Consider the following 15,901-nt stretch of genomic DNA (forward strand, 5'->3'; position numbering starts at 1 on the left):
TGCAGCATGCTCTAATTCAAAGCTTCAGAAAACAAGGCTGGTGTTCAAGGTAGTTCTTCATGGTAACATTGTTCTTCATATTCTGACTGGAACATCGTACTACATTTTAACATTTAACAGCTGGAGCTGAGAGCATTGGGTTGTGAAGCACCTCGGGTAATACAGCCCCGGTTTGGCTTCAGATCCTTGGATTGTTATAAATGGAAATACAGAACAGCCCCTTTACATACCAGAGTGTGCAGGGAGGGAGCTTTCTCTACCATGTTTAAGTTTTTATTATAACATGATTTTGTATTTAATTTAGTTAAGGCAATTTACACTTCGGTTCTTAAGTAACAACAATAACAAAAAAAAGTAAAACATTACACCAGAGATGAAACTAAAACACAGGACACCCCTTCACAGTGAACTCCTGTAAACCTCCTACTACTGCTGCCCAGATACTCTTGGTCCACAGAAGGCAAAAGACTAGTTCACACTAGTACAAGCTTGGATACTCATCTTCATCTGGTGAGTTAAAGTAACAAATCCATCTCCTTGAGTTTAGCTCCTCTTTACTGCGCCCCAGTGATGAACAGAATTCTTTAAATGGAGAGGGATCAGCATGGAGCAGGTACGGCAAATACGATGGCTGGTTTGCAACGATCCACGTGTACTAGTGCCACTCTTGGAATAAGTTAAATACTGCAGCCCTACAGCTAGTTACACTACACCTGAGGGGGAGGCCACCAGAATGTAGCGCATGGAGATAAAGATACAACCCTCCACATTTGCAAAATAAAGAGTTATTGCAATGAGGAATAAAAGTCCTGTATAATTTATCTTCCTACAAGGGCATTAGAGTAACGTGGGGGTCCAGGTATTGTGAGGAGTCCTGGCTGGTCCCTGGTTCCTGAATTGCTTGCAAGCACTAAGGAAAATGTTGACTGTGAAGCCCTTCCGCATGGTCCATCTTTTTCTGACAGCGACATCCACGCACGGAACTCGGGAACAAGCAGCCTCGTTAGCTGATACATCTGTGAGTGAAGCTGATGCTTCTTGTGTGTCTTAGTGGTTCATGGTATTCTGGACATCCACAAACCCCATCCTTTGTCTGCGCTTCCGTTGTTCTGTCATCTAGAGTTCAAGCAAGGACACAAGTGAGGTAGGAAACCAGGTCACCTTTCTACTCACTAACATGCTCCTCAAGTGTGTGACTGATGGCTGCTTTAAGCATCTGCCAGAAAACCCTCTGAGTTAGGCTCTAGCTGATGAGAAAGTTGAAGTATCAAAAAGCACACATCCCAAATGTCCCTGACCACACCCCCCCCCCCAAAAAAAAAAAATTGCAGGAGACCTTTGCTTTGTATCTGAAGTTGTACTGGCTTGGGCTGGTTCCGCCTCCTGTTCCTTGCAATTGCTGTCTATTTTGGTAAGGACGGCAGGTTTCTACAGTCAGGTGTTCCTCAAGTGTTCCTATTTTTAAAAGTGTTTTGTACCTGTTCCTTCAGCTCATTCAGCTGGGAGGTGAGATGGGACACCAGCTTCATCGTTGTGTTGAGTTTGTCTTGAAGATTTCTGATCTCATTCTGTTCCCCTTCCCCTTCATTGCTGACCAGCGACATGGCTCGCATCCGGGGGAACCAGTCAAGGTTCTTGTTCTGGAAAGGTGACCGTGGAGAATGGGAGTTGGAGAGGGGGGAGGAGGAGGGAAGACACCTGGTAGGATTTAACAGGAAGCCTGCCCGTGCTTAGGAATTAAAGAAGTTCTCAATGGCTTGGCTTGTCTGCATCTGCGAATTTTCCAATTCTAGGTTTTGTTTTGTTTTTTTTTTTCTTATAGCTTTCTGGGCTCAAGTACAGAAGTTTTTCTTTTCTAAATTTCCTTTCCCTCTCTTGTCTTGAAATCACCTTGAAGGCACACTCTACTGCTTGGTTCTGCCCTTGGTTCAATCCTTAAATACTCAGTACAAAACATCAAAGAGACAATGTGGTGTTGGCTGAGATTGCAAAGTGGAAATAACCAATCTAAGAAAGAACTAAGGCACAATAGTGTTACTAAATATTTTCCAAAAGCTCTTTCTCAAAACTGTTTTTCTTTGGCAAGCTCCTTGTTCTCAAATATCTCCCCAGGGTAGGCAGGTTGCAACAGTGGAAGAGCTGCCCTGAGAGGACACGTACCTTTATCATCTGCGCCACGTAACTCTCTGGGCCTGTGTAGTCTGTCTTGTTCTTCACTCGCACCAGCACTATGAAGTACAAGTAGTTCCACATATTGTGCTCATATTTAATATGCTCCTCAAAGGACACTGTCTTGTTGTCAAACTTGTCCCTTTCGAGTCCTGGGAAAGACAGTCAAGAACAGAGGAGGTAGAGGGAGGAGATGGGGAGGGGAGAAGAAGGTAAGAAGTGAGCTAACAAATGTGAAAGGAAGTACTGATAATTGCATCCTCTCCCAGGTGTGACTTTCAAGAAGCACTTTTAATAATTAGTCGGCATTGAGCACACGACAAGCATCCAAAACAGGAGGAAAATAACCCAGTTGCATAGTCAGGAGGCTTCTATTTTAAGTACTGCTAGCTATGCTTCCTGCCTATGTATCTAAAAGCATAACATGCACCCAGTGGATCTTCTAAGAAAAAGCAGCTAGACTTATTGGCTTTTCCGGTTTGTTTTGGATGCCTTCCGATGACTTAAAGCATTCCAGAACTTTTTCTGTATTTTATTTCCTTAGTAATATGTTGTGTTTTTTTCCCCCTGCCTAAGTGATTGTCTCAGGACTGATAGATGCACAGCAACAAAAACTCCACAATGTGGCATTTTAGTTTAACACCTCATTAACAGAAGGTGAGGAACAATACAGATAATTTCCCCTCTCAGTTTGTGTCTTTGTTTAAGCCTCCTCACACTGCAAGTGACCCATTGGTGAACAGATTCAAGGTTTGCTGTGAACCAAATGAAAACCAGAAACCAGCTAAAACTTTTTTCCTTCCCTCAGCTTTAGAAAAGAGGAAGAGCTTTAGGGCAATTCCTGTACACCAGGATGCCAGTGCTCACCACATATGAAACACGTGGTCTTCAGGATCTCTTCCTTCTTTTGCTTCTCACTCCTCAAATCAGCAAAGGTGTCAATAATGACCCCAAAGATGAGGTTAAGGACGATAATAATGACAATAAAGAAGAAGAGGAGGTCGTAGACAACCCGAGCAGGAAACAAGGACTCCTGTAATGGATGAAAGGGATAAATGTGTGTCTCCTGCCCACCTCTTCTCTAGCCCCTTGTGACAACCCTGCTGCCTTGTCACAAGGCCGTGGGCTGAGGGTACCAGGTGAGGAGGAATAAAGGGTGTGGGAGGAGAAGAGAGGAGGAGAGCACTGGAGGAGAGTGTGGGGGGACAGAGCTGGAAGTGTCACAGTTTCCAGGGAGGGAAGGTATCTGCACAGCGGTAAATGCAGCAGAACTTGGCAGAAGAAAGGGTTCTCGTGCTGCCCAAACTCACATCTTTCGATGGCTTCCGCAGAATGTCACCCACACCCCCGCCGTTCCTCAGGCCGTGGTTCAGGACAGTTACAATGCACATGAGCAGCGTGTCACAGGCACGTTCCCACTGGTCAGCATCTGTTTCTAGAGTACCAAGGGGGGAAATAAAAGCAAAGCCCCAGAGCATAGACAGGGCTTAACTACCAGACCATTACAAAGAAGCCAGAGCTGCAGTGACGACTCCTGCCGCAGCAGAAAATCCCCTGCGAGCAGATGCTCATCGTGGATTCCCCAACCAGCCAACAGAGTCAACCTTTCTAATGAGCTCACTTACCTTCCAAGGCAGTGGGCACAGCAGAGCAGCTAATTTTGTCACCGCTGCATGACTCCATGAAAGTCTCCATGTTCCTTTGCATCCCCAAGGGGTGATCTGGAAGTAAAAGACACCACAGCCTTGTCAGAGCATCAGCTTGCCTCAGTAAAGCTCTTCAGTTGCTTCACCTTCTAGCCTCTTCTAGGCTTTGAATCTCTTGCTCAAGTTTCAGTAAGACACCTACAGTGCTAAAACTTCATTTGCAGCTGTTCATCCCCTTCTCTACAATCTCCTAGCCCCAAACTCCTGTGCTCTGCAGCACAAGGTCCCTAAGTTGGCACAGGCAGCTCTCTCCTCTGCCAACCCCAAAACCATTACTACCAGGAGTTTGCGCCAAGAGTATAAAACCCAACACATGCACACACACACACACACACACACACACAGAGACACGTGTGTGCTTTTGCAGCAGGGAGGGAGCAGGGTCTCGTGCAATGGTCCAGCTGCAGAAGGGGACCCACGCTCTGCCCGGCTCCTCTGTAGCCCAAGCACCGGAGCCAACGAGGAAAAGGGCTGAACAACCTTTGGGTTTGCTGTCCGGCAGCCGGTCCACCTCCAGGATGAAGTCATCCTTCAGGAACAGGAAGCCCACGATGGAGAAGAGGTAGACGAGGATGAGAGCCAGGAGGGCTGTCAGCAGGATGGAGCGCCCGTTCCGTGTCACACTTTTGATGACATTAAACAAGGTCTCCTCACGGTAGATCAAGTCAAACAGCTGAAAGGACCCAGGAGCAAAGAAATGCTGCGGGGTGCTTTTCTTGATAATGCCTGGCCTACCTATATCCTCTTTTATCCTGACATCTTGGATCATTCAGCAGACCTTGGCTAACTTTCACAATAAAGCATTTAAGTTTCCCAGCTTACTGTAGGGAAGCAGAGAAGAATGAAGTGACTTATGCACAGCAGGAGAGCCGAGAATAGGATACATGCACCCTACCTCTGCCCTCTCCAGCTCACATTGCCTCCCAGCTGACCCAGATAAAGTACACAGTAGAGATTAGAAAGAGAGACCAAGCAAAAGACCAGGATAGAAAGAGTAATAGATACTGTCGGAAGGCAGAAAGATCGGCCTTCACAAAGATTAGAGCACAGTGAATTGTTCTCACTGCTGTTATCAGTCAGCCCCTGGAAGGAGTCACGGGAGCTTTCTAGCTTCTAACGGGGCAGACAGGCTACCTCCATGCCCCAAACATCTGCATTTATTGTACCAGGATGCTGTAGAAGAGTTCGTGCACAAAGAGTCCCAGGACGCTCGTCAGGATGTAGCCAACATGGTAAAGAAATTCCACATCCATGATCATGGCCTTGTAGCCTCGGATGAAGGTCCCACGATTGCCCACGAAGCTCACCACGAACACAATCTTGTTGGTCAGCTGGGGGGCAACCAGAAATGGGAGGGAGTGGGGATTGCTGCACTTCAGGAATGCAGAACAGCCTCCTGTGTCATGGGCTGCTATGCTATTTTTCCAGCACGTGGGGAACTTACATTGAGAGCTCCCAATATGTTCAGAGTGAGTCCAATCCCCAAGTAATAAATCGATCGTAAGATCAGTGCCACGAGGAGCGGTCTGACACCGTAGCGCTTAGTGAACAAGGCCATGATGGAGAAGCAGATCAGAATCCAGAAGAGCAGCGAGATCAGTGGGGAATCCAGCACTCCTGGGAAGATAAGATGCACGGCAGTTAAATGGCACAAGATTAAATGCGTGCTGCCAACTGGACACTGTCCTGCTGTCCAGACTGTCCAGAAAAACTAATGTGCTGATCATCAGAGGGAAGAAAGAGAGAAATGATACTTGACTGCAAGGACTTGTATTGACTAAGATGGTCCTACAGATACATTTTTCTAGCATCTTTTATCTGAGATCTCAAACCCACTGTAAATGATGGAGGCTTTGCCTGACAGCAGGTATGTATTCTGTCACTGCTTCCCCTCTTTTACAAACAGGGAAAGTGCAGCCCAGGGAGAAGAGGCTTTTTCCTAAGAAGAAAGCAGTGGGAGGGCTGGCAACCGAAATCTTGACTCAATCCCTTCCTTTGGACCAGCAGAAAATACTTGGGGCTTTAGGAGTCAGAAGAAGACTGAGGGTGGAGAAGAGTACTGGTAAGGGGACTGGTTTTCCTGCATATGAAGGTCCCCTTTTTCTTCCACCTCAAGGAGCAGCAGACGCTGGGGCACTTACCCATGGAAGTGGCTTCAACATAAGGGTAGAAGAAAGCAATGATTATGTTGATGAAGACAGCCAGGTTGAAGGAAATGCTTCCCCAGAGTGTCATTCTGCGGGAGAACCAGTACATCAGCGGCATGCCTGGAAGGAGAGGAGGCAGATACACAAATCTCAGCCAACCTTGTGCCAACCGGGGAAGGCTTTGTCCTCCCAGACATCCGAAGGGCTCGGCTCAGTACAGCTAGAGGGCCCGGAGGGACCCCGGCCTCACACTTCCTTCAAAACATTAATAAAAGCTCTCTCCTCATCTGCTAAAATAGGAGTGCAAGTTCAAGATGTTACTGCTCACATTTCTTGGCTTCTCGACCCTTTGACCTGCTCTGGCACCTCGGAAGCAGATGGGCTCCACTCTCCTCCTCCCCCTCCTCCCCATCTCCCACATCCTACAGCCTCACCACTCACATCCTTCAAAACAACAGTCTCTGTGTTTTCAGTGCTAGTGCTTGGTCCCAGAGGAGACCCAGCCAGCAATTTCCCATCCATACTGGAAACTTGTTTCCTGCTGAATTCCTGAGATAGTTTTGACTGGATCTGCAAGTGTTTTCAGAGCTGCTACACTGCTCCTTTGCTGCATCACAGTATTTACAGTGTGACTCTTCACTGAGCTCCTGTTATTTTAAGCCAGGATTTCCGTCCTGATGCAGCCCTGAAAGCACCTAAGCAGGTCTGCAGGGTGCAGAGAAACAAGTTTTATTTCCCATATGTAGCTGCTAGATCCTGGCTTAGGAGAAGGCAACTAAAAACAAATGAAGAGAGGGCTTTCCAGGGGAAAACACCTGCAGGTGTAATCCCAGTGAACGTGCTGTAAAATGCATTTCAAACTACTGAGGAGCTGCACTAACAGGCATGGAGGAAATACAGCCCGGGGATCTTGATTAACCTCCGCCCCCTGCAAACTGCTCTACAGAGTGAGGAGCACAGGGATGTGACTTCCAGGCTGCTACCAGGGTTCACAGCCCTTCCCAAGCAGGGCTGCCTCCCAGTTTCACAACAAGGGCTATGCCAAGAGCTTGTGCTGGCCCGGGGGAGCCCAAAGGGAAGGTCTGGTTTGCTCTTACTGCGCAGTTTCTTCTGCCATTCCATCTCATTGTGGAGGAAGGACGACTGGTCGAAGAAATCACTGACTTTGCTGCCCTGCTCATCCTGCTCTGTGGTGGTGAAGAGCCGGTACTTGGTCTCCTTGGTGAGGAACTCGCAGATGCCAGGCACGGGGAAGATTATCTGCTCCATGCTTCGGTCCAGGCGCACAATCTGCAGGAAGCAGGGCGAAGGGGAGGGTGCCGTCAGCTCCTGCCCCTGCCAGGCTTTGGTTTCCTCTTTCCTAGACCCAGATGTGCCTTCCCCTCCTCCCTCCCACTCCACCAGGATCCAAACATCATCAGCCACTTGTCTATAATGCTACAAATCGACTCAGGAAAGGCAGCCCTGGCTGTGCTGGAGGAAAGCGGAGAGTGCATGAACCCTTGCTGGTTCATCTGCAAGGGGATCATGCTGGCAAGCAGGGACGGAGCTGCTGAAATGGCTGAATCCCAGCTGCTGGTGGGAGAAAGAGGAAGGGTCTGGGGGACAGCTTGTGCCCCCAGCTCTGCACTAACGCCTCCAGCTCTCTGCAGAGCAAAGGGCCCGTCTGCTTCTTGCCAACACAGGGATAGGAAAGCTTCTGGTGCAAAATAACTGGGCATGAAGAAGCTGGAGCACATGTGGGATTTACCGACCATGTGCATACTGGCAACCCAACAGCTAATACGTCTTGCCTCAATTTGGGATGTGTGTTTCTCGTAATATGCCAGTGGGTCCTCCTCTTCTTCCTGGACCGGGGCCGTCGACTTCAGCATCTGTGTCAGCTGCTTGTTATTTAGGCTGAGCTGGGATGTGGGGACAGGGAGAGAGGATGAGAGTGGCCTCAGCCGGGGGGTCAGGTCTAACTCTGCACTGAGAACAGCGTTCCTCAAAAGCTACCAAAGCTGACAAGGTTTCAGGGAAAAGCAAATGAATTAAAGCTTCCTAAAGGGGTACAAGCCCTCCCTGAGGTGACAGACATTCAATTCCCTGCAATAATTACATCCAAATGCTGCTAATCCACAAATTACAAATCAATGCCCATAAAACCGCAGGGAAATCATATTACTGCTGAATCTCATTAGGGATCTAAGGTAGATAGGCAAGAAACAACAGCAAAGGACTCAGCCCTTCCTTTTCTGAAGGGAAGGGGAGAAAATGGGTACCAGCAGGGACCCTGTCAGGGCCACCAGCCTGTCCCTGCAGTGAGTTGGACATCACCCTACAGCTGAGCCTTCCTTGGGCAGCCCCATAAAGACAGCTCTCCACAGCTTGGTTATGCCTTTGGGCTTGTAGTTTGGGCTACAAGGGCACTGAGCAGTTTCTCTTTCTTTAGTCCCCCTGGGGAATACCAAAACCCATCAAATCTTAAACAACAAAACCCAGGGTGACTCAGCAAGGGTGGGAGAAGCAACTCTTTGCGGTCTCTGGTCAGGGTCAGGACAGGTTGCGGGGGCTCTGCCTCCGTTCCCAAGGCCCCTCCGTACCATGGATGAGATGCCCTCCTCTTCCTCCTCCTGGATTCGTTTCACCGGCTTCAGGAGCTGCTGCAGAGACTTGTTGTGTCGGGACAGCTGGAAGAAGGACAGTGATAGCCGGGTGAGCACAGGCTGGTGAGCAGCCACCGGTGAGTATGGGAGTGGGATATGGGGTGCACAAGGGAGTGGGAGTGCCAAAAGCCTGGGGACTGGCTTTTCACAGGAGCCAAAAGCACATTTCCTAGATGCGCCTCCCCAAGAAGGCCAGCCTGGCTGGAGGAAATGTAAATAAATATAGAGAAAAATGTGCAACTCTGTGAGTGGGAGCCCAGCACAGCACGGGGAGCCCAGCCTGGCAGGGACCCTGCTGTTACAGCTCAGTACCTGCAGCGCCAGTATATAAATGTTGTGGCCAACTTCCCTAGGGGAAACCTCAGCGTTTTCACACTCCTCCTCCTGCAGATATGCCTTCTTAATCACGTCAACCTGGAAGGCAGCAGAGGGACAGTGAGCTTCTGTCTATCTCCTTGCCTCGTTTTCCTCCTCTAGCCATGAATGGCTCTGGGAAAACCGTTAGGCAAGGATGCTTGTGCATAAGGTGGTGACCAGTGGTGCGACAGCTGAGATGGTTATTGGATTGCAAACCAGAAACTGCATCAGGACCTGCAGGCAGGAGGTCCAGCAATGGGCCAGGGGGGAGGCTGGGGATGTTTCACTGTCAGCCCTTACCAGTTCCTGGGGGCGGAGGCTGATGAGGATCCGCTCGGCATTTTCGCTGTCGTGTCTGCTCTCCATGAGGGCCAAGAGGAGCTTGGAGGCATTGTCCTGGCGAGGAGAAGCCCTTGCTGAGGGGAGCTGTGCCTTGCCCCTGCCCAGGGCTCTGGAGTGGGCAGAAACCCCCCCGGGCCCTGGTCAGCTGTAACTCCCCTGTGCTCGAGGCATCTGAGACTCACGTGGTGGAGATGCACCAGCCCTGTCCCATCAAGCCCACACACTCCCACGCTCAAGGACCCGACACATGCACAGTCCCCACTACAGCAGCCACCTCACCCCCTGGCCATGCCAGCAAGCCCACGCAGTGACACACACCCACGTGCCCACCATCCCAGCCCGAGGCTCTGCCTACCTTCAGCTGCAGGACCAGGTCCATCCGGTACTTGCAGAGGGGGCTGATATCGTTAAGGATGAGGGCTGTGATGATGTCGATCCCGTTGGATTCGTGGGTCACGATGCAGCTCTGGGGGAGCAATGCACTGTCTTATCCCATGGATGCTGCCAGTCCTCCCAGCTTCACCCCCCAACACAGCCCAGGACCAAAAAAGTGCCCTGCCTACAGCACTGACCCTGCCTGACTACCCCAGGAGCCCCAGACCCCCTGTCTCCTTGGATTGGACACAATTTGCACCACTATATTATTTAACCCCTATTTGCACCACTGCATTATCTAGCCAAGCAGCATCCCTGGCATCCTCTGCTGCCCACATTCTGCTCCTGTTCACACCCTGAAACCAAAATCTGGCCCTGTCCCTGCTGATTTCCCACGCATCCCCCCCCCCCCCCCCCCCCCCCCTCTCCAAATCCTCCCTTGGGCAGCCCTGATCCGCAGTGAAACGCCCCAGGCATGCCAGGAAGGACCCAGACCTGCAGGGATACCCACAGACCTGGTTCTCGTGGCAGGGCCCTTGGCAGTACTCGGTCAGGGTCTCCAGGGTCTGGGTGATGAGGGCCACGTTGTACTCGTTGATGTAGAGGCCCAGCAGCCCCAGCCCCCCCGTGGTGCTGCCGCACATGATGTCGAGGAACTGCAGCGTCTCGCACACCAGGTTGTAGTTCGTCTTGTTGTTCTGGCACCGGAGGAAGTTCTGTCGAGCAAAGCCTGCAGTTACGGGGCTGAGCGGCATCGCTCTGATGGGGGAGTCAGCCCTGATCCCCCTCCTGACACCGCCTCCAGCTGCAGCTCGATGGAGAATTGGGCTGGGGCCACCCCTGTAAGGTACAGACCTCCGAGAGCAGCACACAGTCATGCCACGAACAGCTCTTTCCACAGCACCAAAAGTTATCCAGAAGGGCAGGTGCATTTGCAGATGGGGAAACCGAGGCACGGAGCGGCTGGTGAAATGGCTTTTTGGATCGTACTGGGGCAGAGCCCAGCCTTCCCACACCTCAGTCCCACGGCCTCTGTCCTGACACCCAGCCCCCATCACCAACCTGCAGGTCCCGGTTGTGGTTCTCGCAGAGCAGTTGCAGGAATCGCAGAATGGGCTCCATGATCAGGACCGTCACCCCCATTTCATTGTTCTGGCCCTGCTCCCCAGTGTCGTGGCCCTTGCGCAGCCCTATGGCCATCGGGTATCGGGAGGGGGTGCCAGGCATCAGGAAGGTGTCTCCTTGTCCTAGAGGGCAATCCAACCTCGTTAGCATCGGGCTATCCAACGAGACAGACATTGGCTCTACCAAAGGGACAGGGCCCTGTACCTTTGGTGCCGGGGTCAGGTTCGTCTTTGTCCTCACGAGGCTTGTTCCCGATGTCACTCATGTTCACAGACACCGTAGACTTGGTCTCCTGCTGCGCCTTCTTCATCCGGTCATGCAAAACTTTGAAGAATTTCTCAGACTTCTTGTCACTCGTCATGAGGTTGTAAAAGGATTTCTGGGAGGAGGGAGGACAGTCATTCAGGTCTCCACCATGGGGTCCGAACTGTCCCTGCCTGCCCCTCCGATTTGGTAGCCTCCAGCACTCAAGACCTTGTCTGAGATAAGCTGGTGAGCAGGTTTATTTCCATGCAGCATCCCCAGACATCACAGTCCTCTTGGATTTACAGGGATGGATCGTCCCCTGCCACCGCTCTCCTTTACCCTGAGCAGCGTTAAGGACAGAGCAAGCAGCAATTACAACAGCTCCAGGCCTAGAACCCTACTGTTATTTGCACATACAATTTCTCAGCTTTCCTGTGATAAAAGATTCAGGATAACCCATGAGTTACCACCCAAGAGCTGCAGCCCTGAGCCATTTTAGCAATACCCGGCAGAGGGCATCAGCATTGCTCCAGAAACAACCTGCAACAACCTGCTCCTTTTGCAGCATCCAGCCCTCGAGCTCGATCCAGCCATGGAGCTGGAAAACTCAAAACCAGACAGATTTCTGCAGTTCCTCCTCCGGATGGCCAGCAAACACATGCAACCAAACGGTATTCTGGCAAAGCCTGCTGCCCAAGGGCCAGCCCAGGACTGCACCCACGTCCTCCAAGGGCTGGGGCGGTTACACTGCACACATCAAACCATGGCTGCCCAATCCCCCTCCGACTGGTGCCCACCACACAGCCAGGGCTCAGCACCTGGATCTCGGTGTTGCCTCCGTCCAGCAGCCGGATGGCGAGCAGGATGCTCTCTTGGAAGATCTTCTCATTCTTGGTGTTCATGATGAGGTCAGCCACCAGCTTGGTGGCCCCTTCTCGGTCCAGCCGGCACTGGACAGCAGCGATAGCAGACCAGTCCTGGTCTTGGCCTGCATGATAGGACACGGATGGATGTGATACTGTGGTGGTGCAGGAGAATGAGCACAGCTAAATCACTGCTAGGGGAATCTGAGTCCCATCCCTTCACCTCCCCAGATCCTTTACTCCCATGGAGGTGGGAGTATGGCAACCAGCTCCAGACCTGATTCCATCGAGGCTCGGGAGCCAGAAATTCAAGGTGTGTGTGAGCAGCACGGAGAGACAAGGAAGGCGCAGGAGAGGGGCACTCACCTCCCCCAGCAGCATCCACGATTTCCCCTTTGGAGCTGGACTTCTTGTTCTGCAGGTAATTGTTCAGGAGCATTTTCCGCAGCAGGTTGCCCTGCCAAGACAAATAAACGTCATGAATCTCCCAACGCCAGGGCCAGCTCTAGAGCGGAACGAGGCTGAGCACCCCTGGGCTGCAGCAGGGAGGGCCCTGCCAGCACGAACGAGGAGCAGAGCTGGGGACGTGCCATGGGACCATGGTGCTCACCCTCTCGCCGTATTTGTTCCTCTTCACCAGCATCTGCTGCAATGTCCTCAGCACCTTGATGCACAGCTTCTCCTCCGTCTCCATGAGGTCCTTGGTGTGTTGCACCAGCCTGGCACAGCAGAGCCACTGTCACACAGCCGAGAGGGACAAGGGGGTCCCTGAAGGAACCGTCCCCCACCATCCCTCCAGGCTGCAGGTACACACTGGGATGCACAACCCACAAAGGATGAAGGTCACCAGCCCATCCCAGCACTCCCAGGAACCCCTGGCCAATTGCAAAATGTCCTCACTTGGACAGGAAACCTCCACTCTCGCATCGCTGAAACGCCTCTGTCCCCTCCATAAAAAGCAGCTCTGGCCGGTGGAGGACATCCACCAGGACAGACAGCTCAGCTTCCACCAGTGGTTTCAAGCGGTCCTCAAGGGCGTTGATGATGTCCTACAAGTCAGAGCACACACCTTTAGGGCCAATGCATGCCTAAGAGACACGAGCACGGGAGAGGGACCCCTGCAACGCCAGCACCTTCTGGCTGTCACGCACTGATCCATGCCACCGCTGCTTCCCTGCCCCATACCTGCAGCTTCTCTATGATGTTCTTGTAGTCCCACTGGTTGGGGGTGGTGGAGACGCGGGGGAAGGTCCGTGTGGCCGTCTTGTAGCTGGACGTGTTCCTCTGCACGGTGCTGGTGGAGCTGCTGTTGAGCAGGGAGCTGACGTGGGCGTCCAGGTCCATGGGCAGTGCGATGGAGCGGCTCTTGGCTGCAGGACACAGAGTCAGGGTTGGGGACAGCCACGACCCAGCCCACCCCATCGCCTGGGTCCTACCACACTGCCGTGGGCTGGGCACCCCTTCACCAGCTCTTCATTTGCAGCAGAGATTTGGGTTAAATACGAGCGTAAAATCCTCCAGGATGGTGAGGGGTGGAGTATTTCCATTCATCCCTCTCCGCTGCAGCACAACATTGCCCACAGCCCCCCTCCCAGCCCCATGTAGGATGGAAAGAGGCACCACCTCAAGTTTTTGGTTGGGAAAGCCCGGCACAGAGATGTTGTAAGCACCCTGCCCCAAATTACAAAGGGAAATCCCCACCCAGTGTCTAACCACCGAGCAATCCTTTCCACACAGTGACTCAGTGCTAACAACCCTTGTCCTGAGTCAGGCAGCCACAAGCAGATTGAGGGCAAAGTACTGGCGAGAGAAAACCACCATAAACGCTGGCTTTGCTTCCAGGCCCTTCACCAGCTGGGACACACCAGGGATTTCCCAACCAAGCCCAGGCTTCGCTCATCCCCACGCCACCCTGGTCACACCCGAAGATGTAGCTCAAAAAAAGCACATCCCAGAGCCAAAACTTCCCCATTCCCAGCCAGCAGCCTCTCGCTGGGGCACCCTGCCAAGGCCCGTAGCAGGGACGATGGCTCTTGCTCGCTGCTGGAGCAGTGGCAGCCAAGGGTGGCTGAATCCTCCTGGTCGGTGGGGAAGAAGGGAGCATCACCCCGGCGTGGCTCCTTACCGACCATGGCCAGTGTGCGGATGCAGGCTTCCACCGAGCTCTTGTGCTGCTGCTGCAGCCAGGGACACTCCAGCAGCCTCATGGTGGACTGGAGAAGCTGCACCACAATGGTCTGGTGGGTCTGAAGGACAGAACAGGCAGGTGTCTATCAGTGCAAGGTGGGTCCAGGCCTTGTTTTGGGGGGGCGCGATGAGCTGCTTTCCTCCAACAGCCACGTCCACGCAGAACCTTATTACCTGCAGCGAGGTGCTGTTCTCTGAGAAGGGGGAGCTGAAGAAAGCATTGATGGTGTCCAGCACCACTGTCAGGACGTACTTCTCCAGCGTAGGGTCTGGCAAGCGTTTCTCTCGCTTCTTGCACATCTGTGAGGGGAAAGGAGGAAGCTGATGGCACCAGGGCGAGGTGAGCATGCATCCTGATCAGATGCTGCTGAGCTGAAGGATGTGGCCAGTGACACAGCTCCTGGGTCTGCTCCAGACAGCCCTGACTGTTCCCCAGCCCCTAGTGCAGCAGCTACACAAGTCCCCATGGTTGCCCACATCCCATGTCTGGCTCCCCAGGCTTCGAGGGAGCCTCAGTGACACCAACCTGTCCCCATTCGATACAGCAGCCATTGCTGCTGTGTCCCTCCCACCCAACACTCCCCACACACCTGGGCCATGTCCAGGGTGAAGTTCTCAAAGAGAGTCCAGATGTGGTTGCTGGTGTAGATCTCCTTCATCTCCACCTCCGTGTCCACGTAGCAGTGGTTGACGAAGTTCACGTAGGCCATCTTTACCTGTTGGGGAGAGGGTGGGGGCACAGGCACCGTCAGGAGAAGGCAATCCATGCACAGCCACTGGCACCCTCCTCGCTGGGGACCCCGTACCTCCGTGATGCAATCCTCATGCGTCACCACCCGCACCACATCCTCCAAAGGCAGCAGGGACGTGCACTTGATCTCTGTGTAGACGTTCTTGCCCTCGGCGCAGGCAGCCAGCAGGTCCACCAGGGAGATGTGGTACATCAGTGGGCTGTTCTCCTCCACCCCATCCCTGGCCGCTGTCATCATCTCCAGAAGTGTGGCCAGTGAAGCCTTGTCGTTGTAGAAAACCACCACATCGTCCCCGGCGTTGGTGAGCTGCAGGGAAGGGTCAGTGGTCACCACTCCAGAGAAGGAGAGTCAGAAACCTCGCAAGGCAGAAAACGGTGTCCTCTGCAGTGGGGCGATGAGAGGCAGCAGCCGGTGAAGGGTGAAAGGGCTGTGCATTTACAGGGAAAACCAGGCATTTGCAAGTGTAATCAAAAAATCACAGCTTGTGGGACTCCAAAATGGCTACTGGCTCTTGGACCTTGCATGAAGCTCCTGGAGATGCTTCCTACTTTAGGGAGAAGCCAGCATGGCCAGGAAAGCTCTTCCTCAAGGAAGAAGCCAACTGTGCACCTCCCAGGAGCCATGCCCTGCTACACCCCACGCTCACGCCCCACAGGCTGGGGGGAGAGGTGCTCACCTCGGTCATGATCATGTCCTGGCACTTCTTGACGTACTTGCCCTCGGCCTTGATGATGGTGTGCAGGAAGTCGAGGTACTGCACGTGGCGGCCGTGGGTGGCCACGCAGTGGATGAAGTGCTGTGGCACCGTCTCGTTGATCTCTGAGCAGAGCTGGTAGTTGTTGAGGAAGATGTGCTGCATTGTCTCAGCCTCCAGGAGCTGTGAGACCAGAGGAGAGGAATGAGGCCGGGCGACTGTGAGGAAGAGCTTCCCCCCTCCTGCCCTGTTCCTTCCCCTCCTGGGGTCTTCTCCTGGCTTTTGTATCT

At 52.7% G+C, this 15,901-nt stretch overlaps 1 protein-coding gene across 1 annotated transcript in view; it reads right to left on the bottom strand.

The window, feature by feature from the left end:
• Positions 1-251: 251 nt before the first annotated feature.
• ITPR3 (inositol 1,4,5-trisphosphate receptor type 3) overlaps positions 252-15,901 on the bottom strand; it is a 42,659-nt gene continuing 27,009 nt past the window's right edge. The window contains exons 30-58 of the mRNA XM_033009490.2: positions 15,594-15,794; positions 14,972-15,223; positions 14,756-14,881; positions 14,340-14,465; positions 14,104-14,224; positions 13,164-13,348; positions 12,879-13,027; positions 12,589-12,697; positions 12,345-12,435; positions 11,934-12,103; positions 11,074-11,248; positions 10,807-10,991; positions 10,260-10,460; positions 9,725-9,835; positions 9,328-9,423; positions 8,983-9,084; positions 8,608-8,694; positions 7,816-7,926; positions 7,120-7,312; positions 6,017-6,142; positions 5,320-5,492; positions 5,042-5,206; positions 4,356-4,548; positions 3,795-3,890; positions 3,480-3,604; positions 3,037-3,202; positions 2,161-2,321; positions 1,479-1,640; positions 252-1,116 (exon numbers count right to left, since the gene is read on the bottom strand). Of these exons, the coding sequence (XP_032865381.2) occupies positions 1,048-1,116; positions 1,479-1,640; positions 2,161-2,321; positions 3,037-3,202; positions 3,480-3,604; positions 3,795-3,890; positions 4,356-4,548; positions 5,042-5,206; positions 5,320-5,492; positions 6,017-6,142; positions 7,120-7,312; positions 7,816-7,926; positions 8,608-8,694; positions 8,983-9,084; positions 9,328-9,423; positions 9,725-9,835; positions 10,260-10,460; positions 10,807-10,991; positions 11,074-11,248; positions 11,934-12,103; positions 12,345-12,435; positions 12,589-12,697; positions 12,879-13,027; positions 13,164-13,348; positions 14,104-14,224; positions 14,340-14,465; positions 14,756-14,881; positions 14,972-15,223; positions 15,594-15,794 (4,227 nt within the window). The 3' untranslated portion in view covers positions 252-1,047. The remainder of the gene's footprint in view (positions 1,117-1,478; positions 1,641-2,160; positions 2,322-3,036; positions 3,203-3,479; positions 3,605-3,794; positions 3,891-4,355; positions 4,549-5,041; positions 5,207-5,319; positions 5,493-6,016; positions 6,143-7,119; positions 7,313-7,815; positions 7,927-8,607; positions 8,695-8,982; positions 9,085-9,327; positions 9,424-9,724; positions 9,836-10,259; positions 10,461-10,806; positions 10,992-11,073; positions 11,249-11,933; positions 12,104-12,344; positions 12,436-12,588; positions 12,698-12,878; positions 13,028-13,163; positions 13,349-14,103; positions 14,225-14,339; positions 14,466-14,755; positions 14,882-14,971; positions 15,224-15,593; positions 15,795-15,901) is intronic.

Source organism: Tyto alba, unplaced genomic scaffold (genome assembly GCF_018691265.1).
Source record: "Tyto alba isolate M040663 unplaced genomic scaffold, T.alba_DEE_v4.0 Super-Scaffold_30, whole genome shotgun sequence".
Taxonomy (NCBI): Eukaryota; Metazoa; Chordata; class Aves; order Strigiformes; family Tytonidae; genus Tyto; species Tyto alba.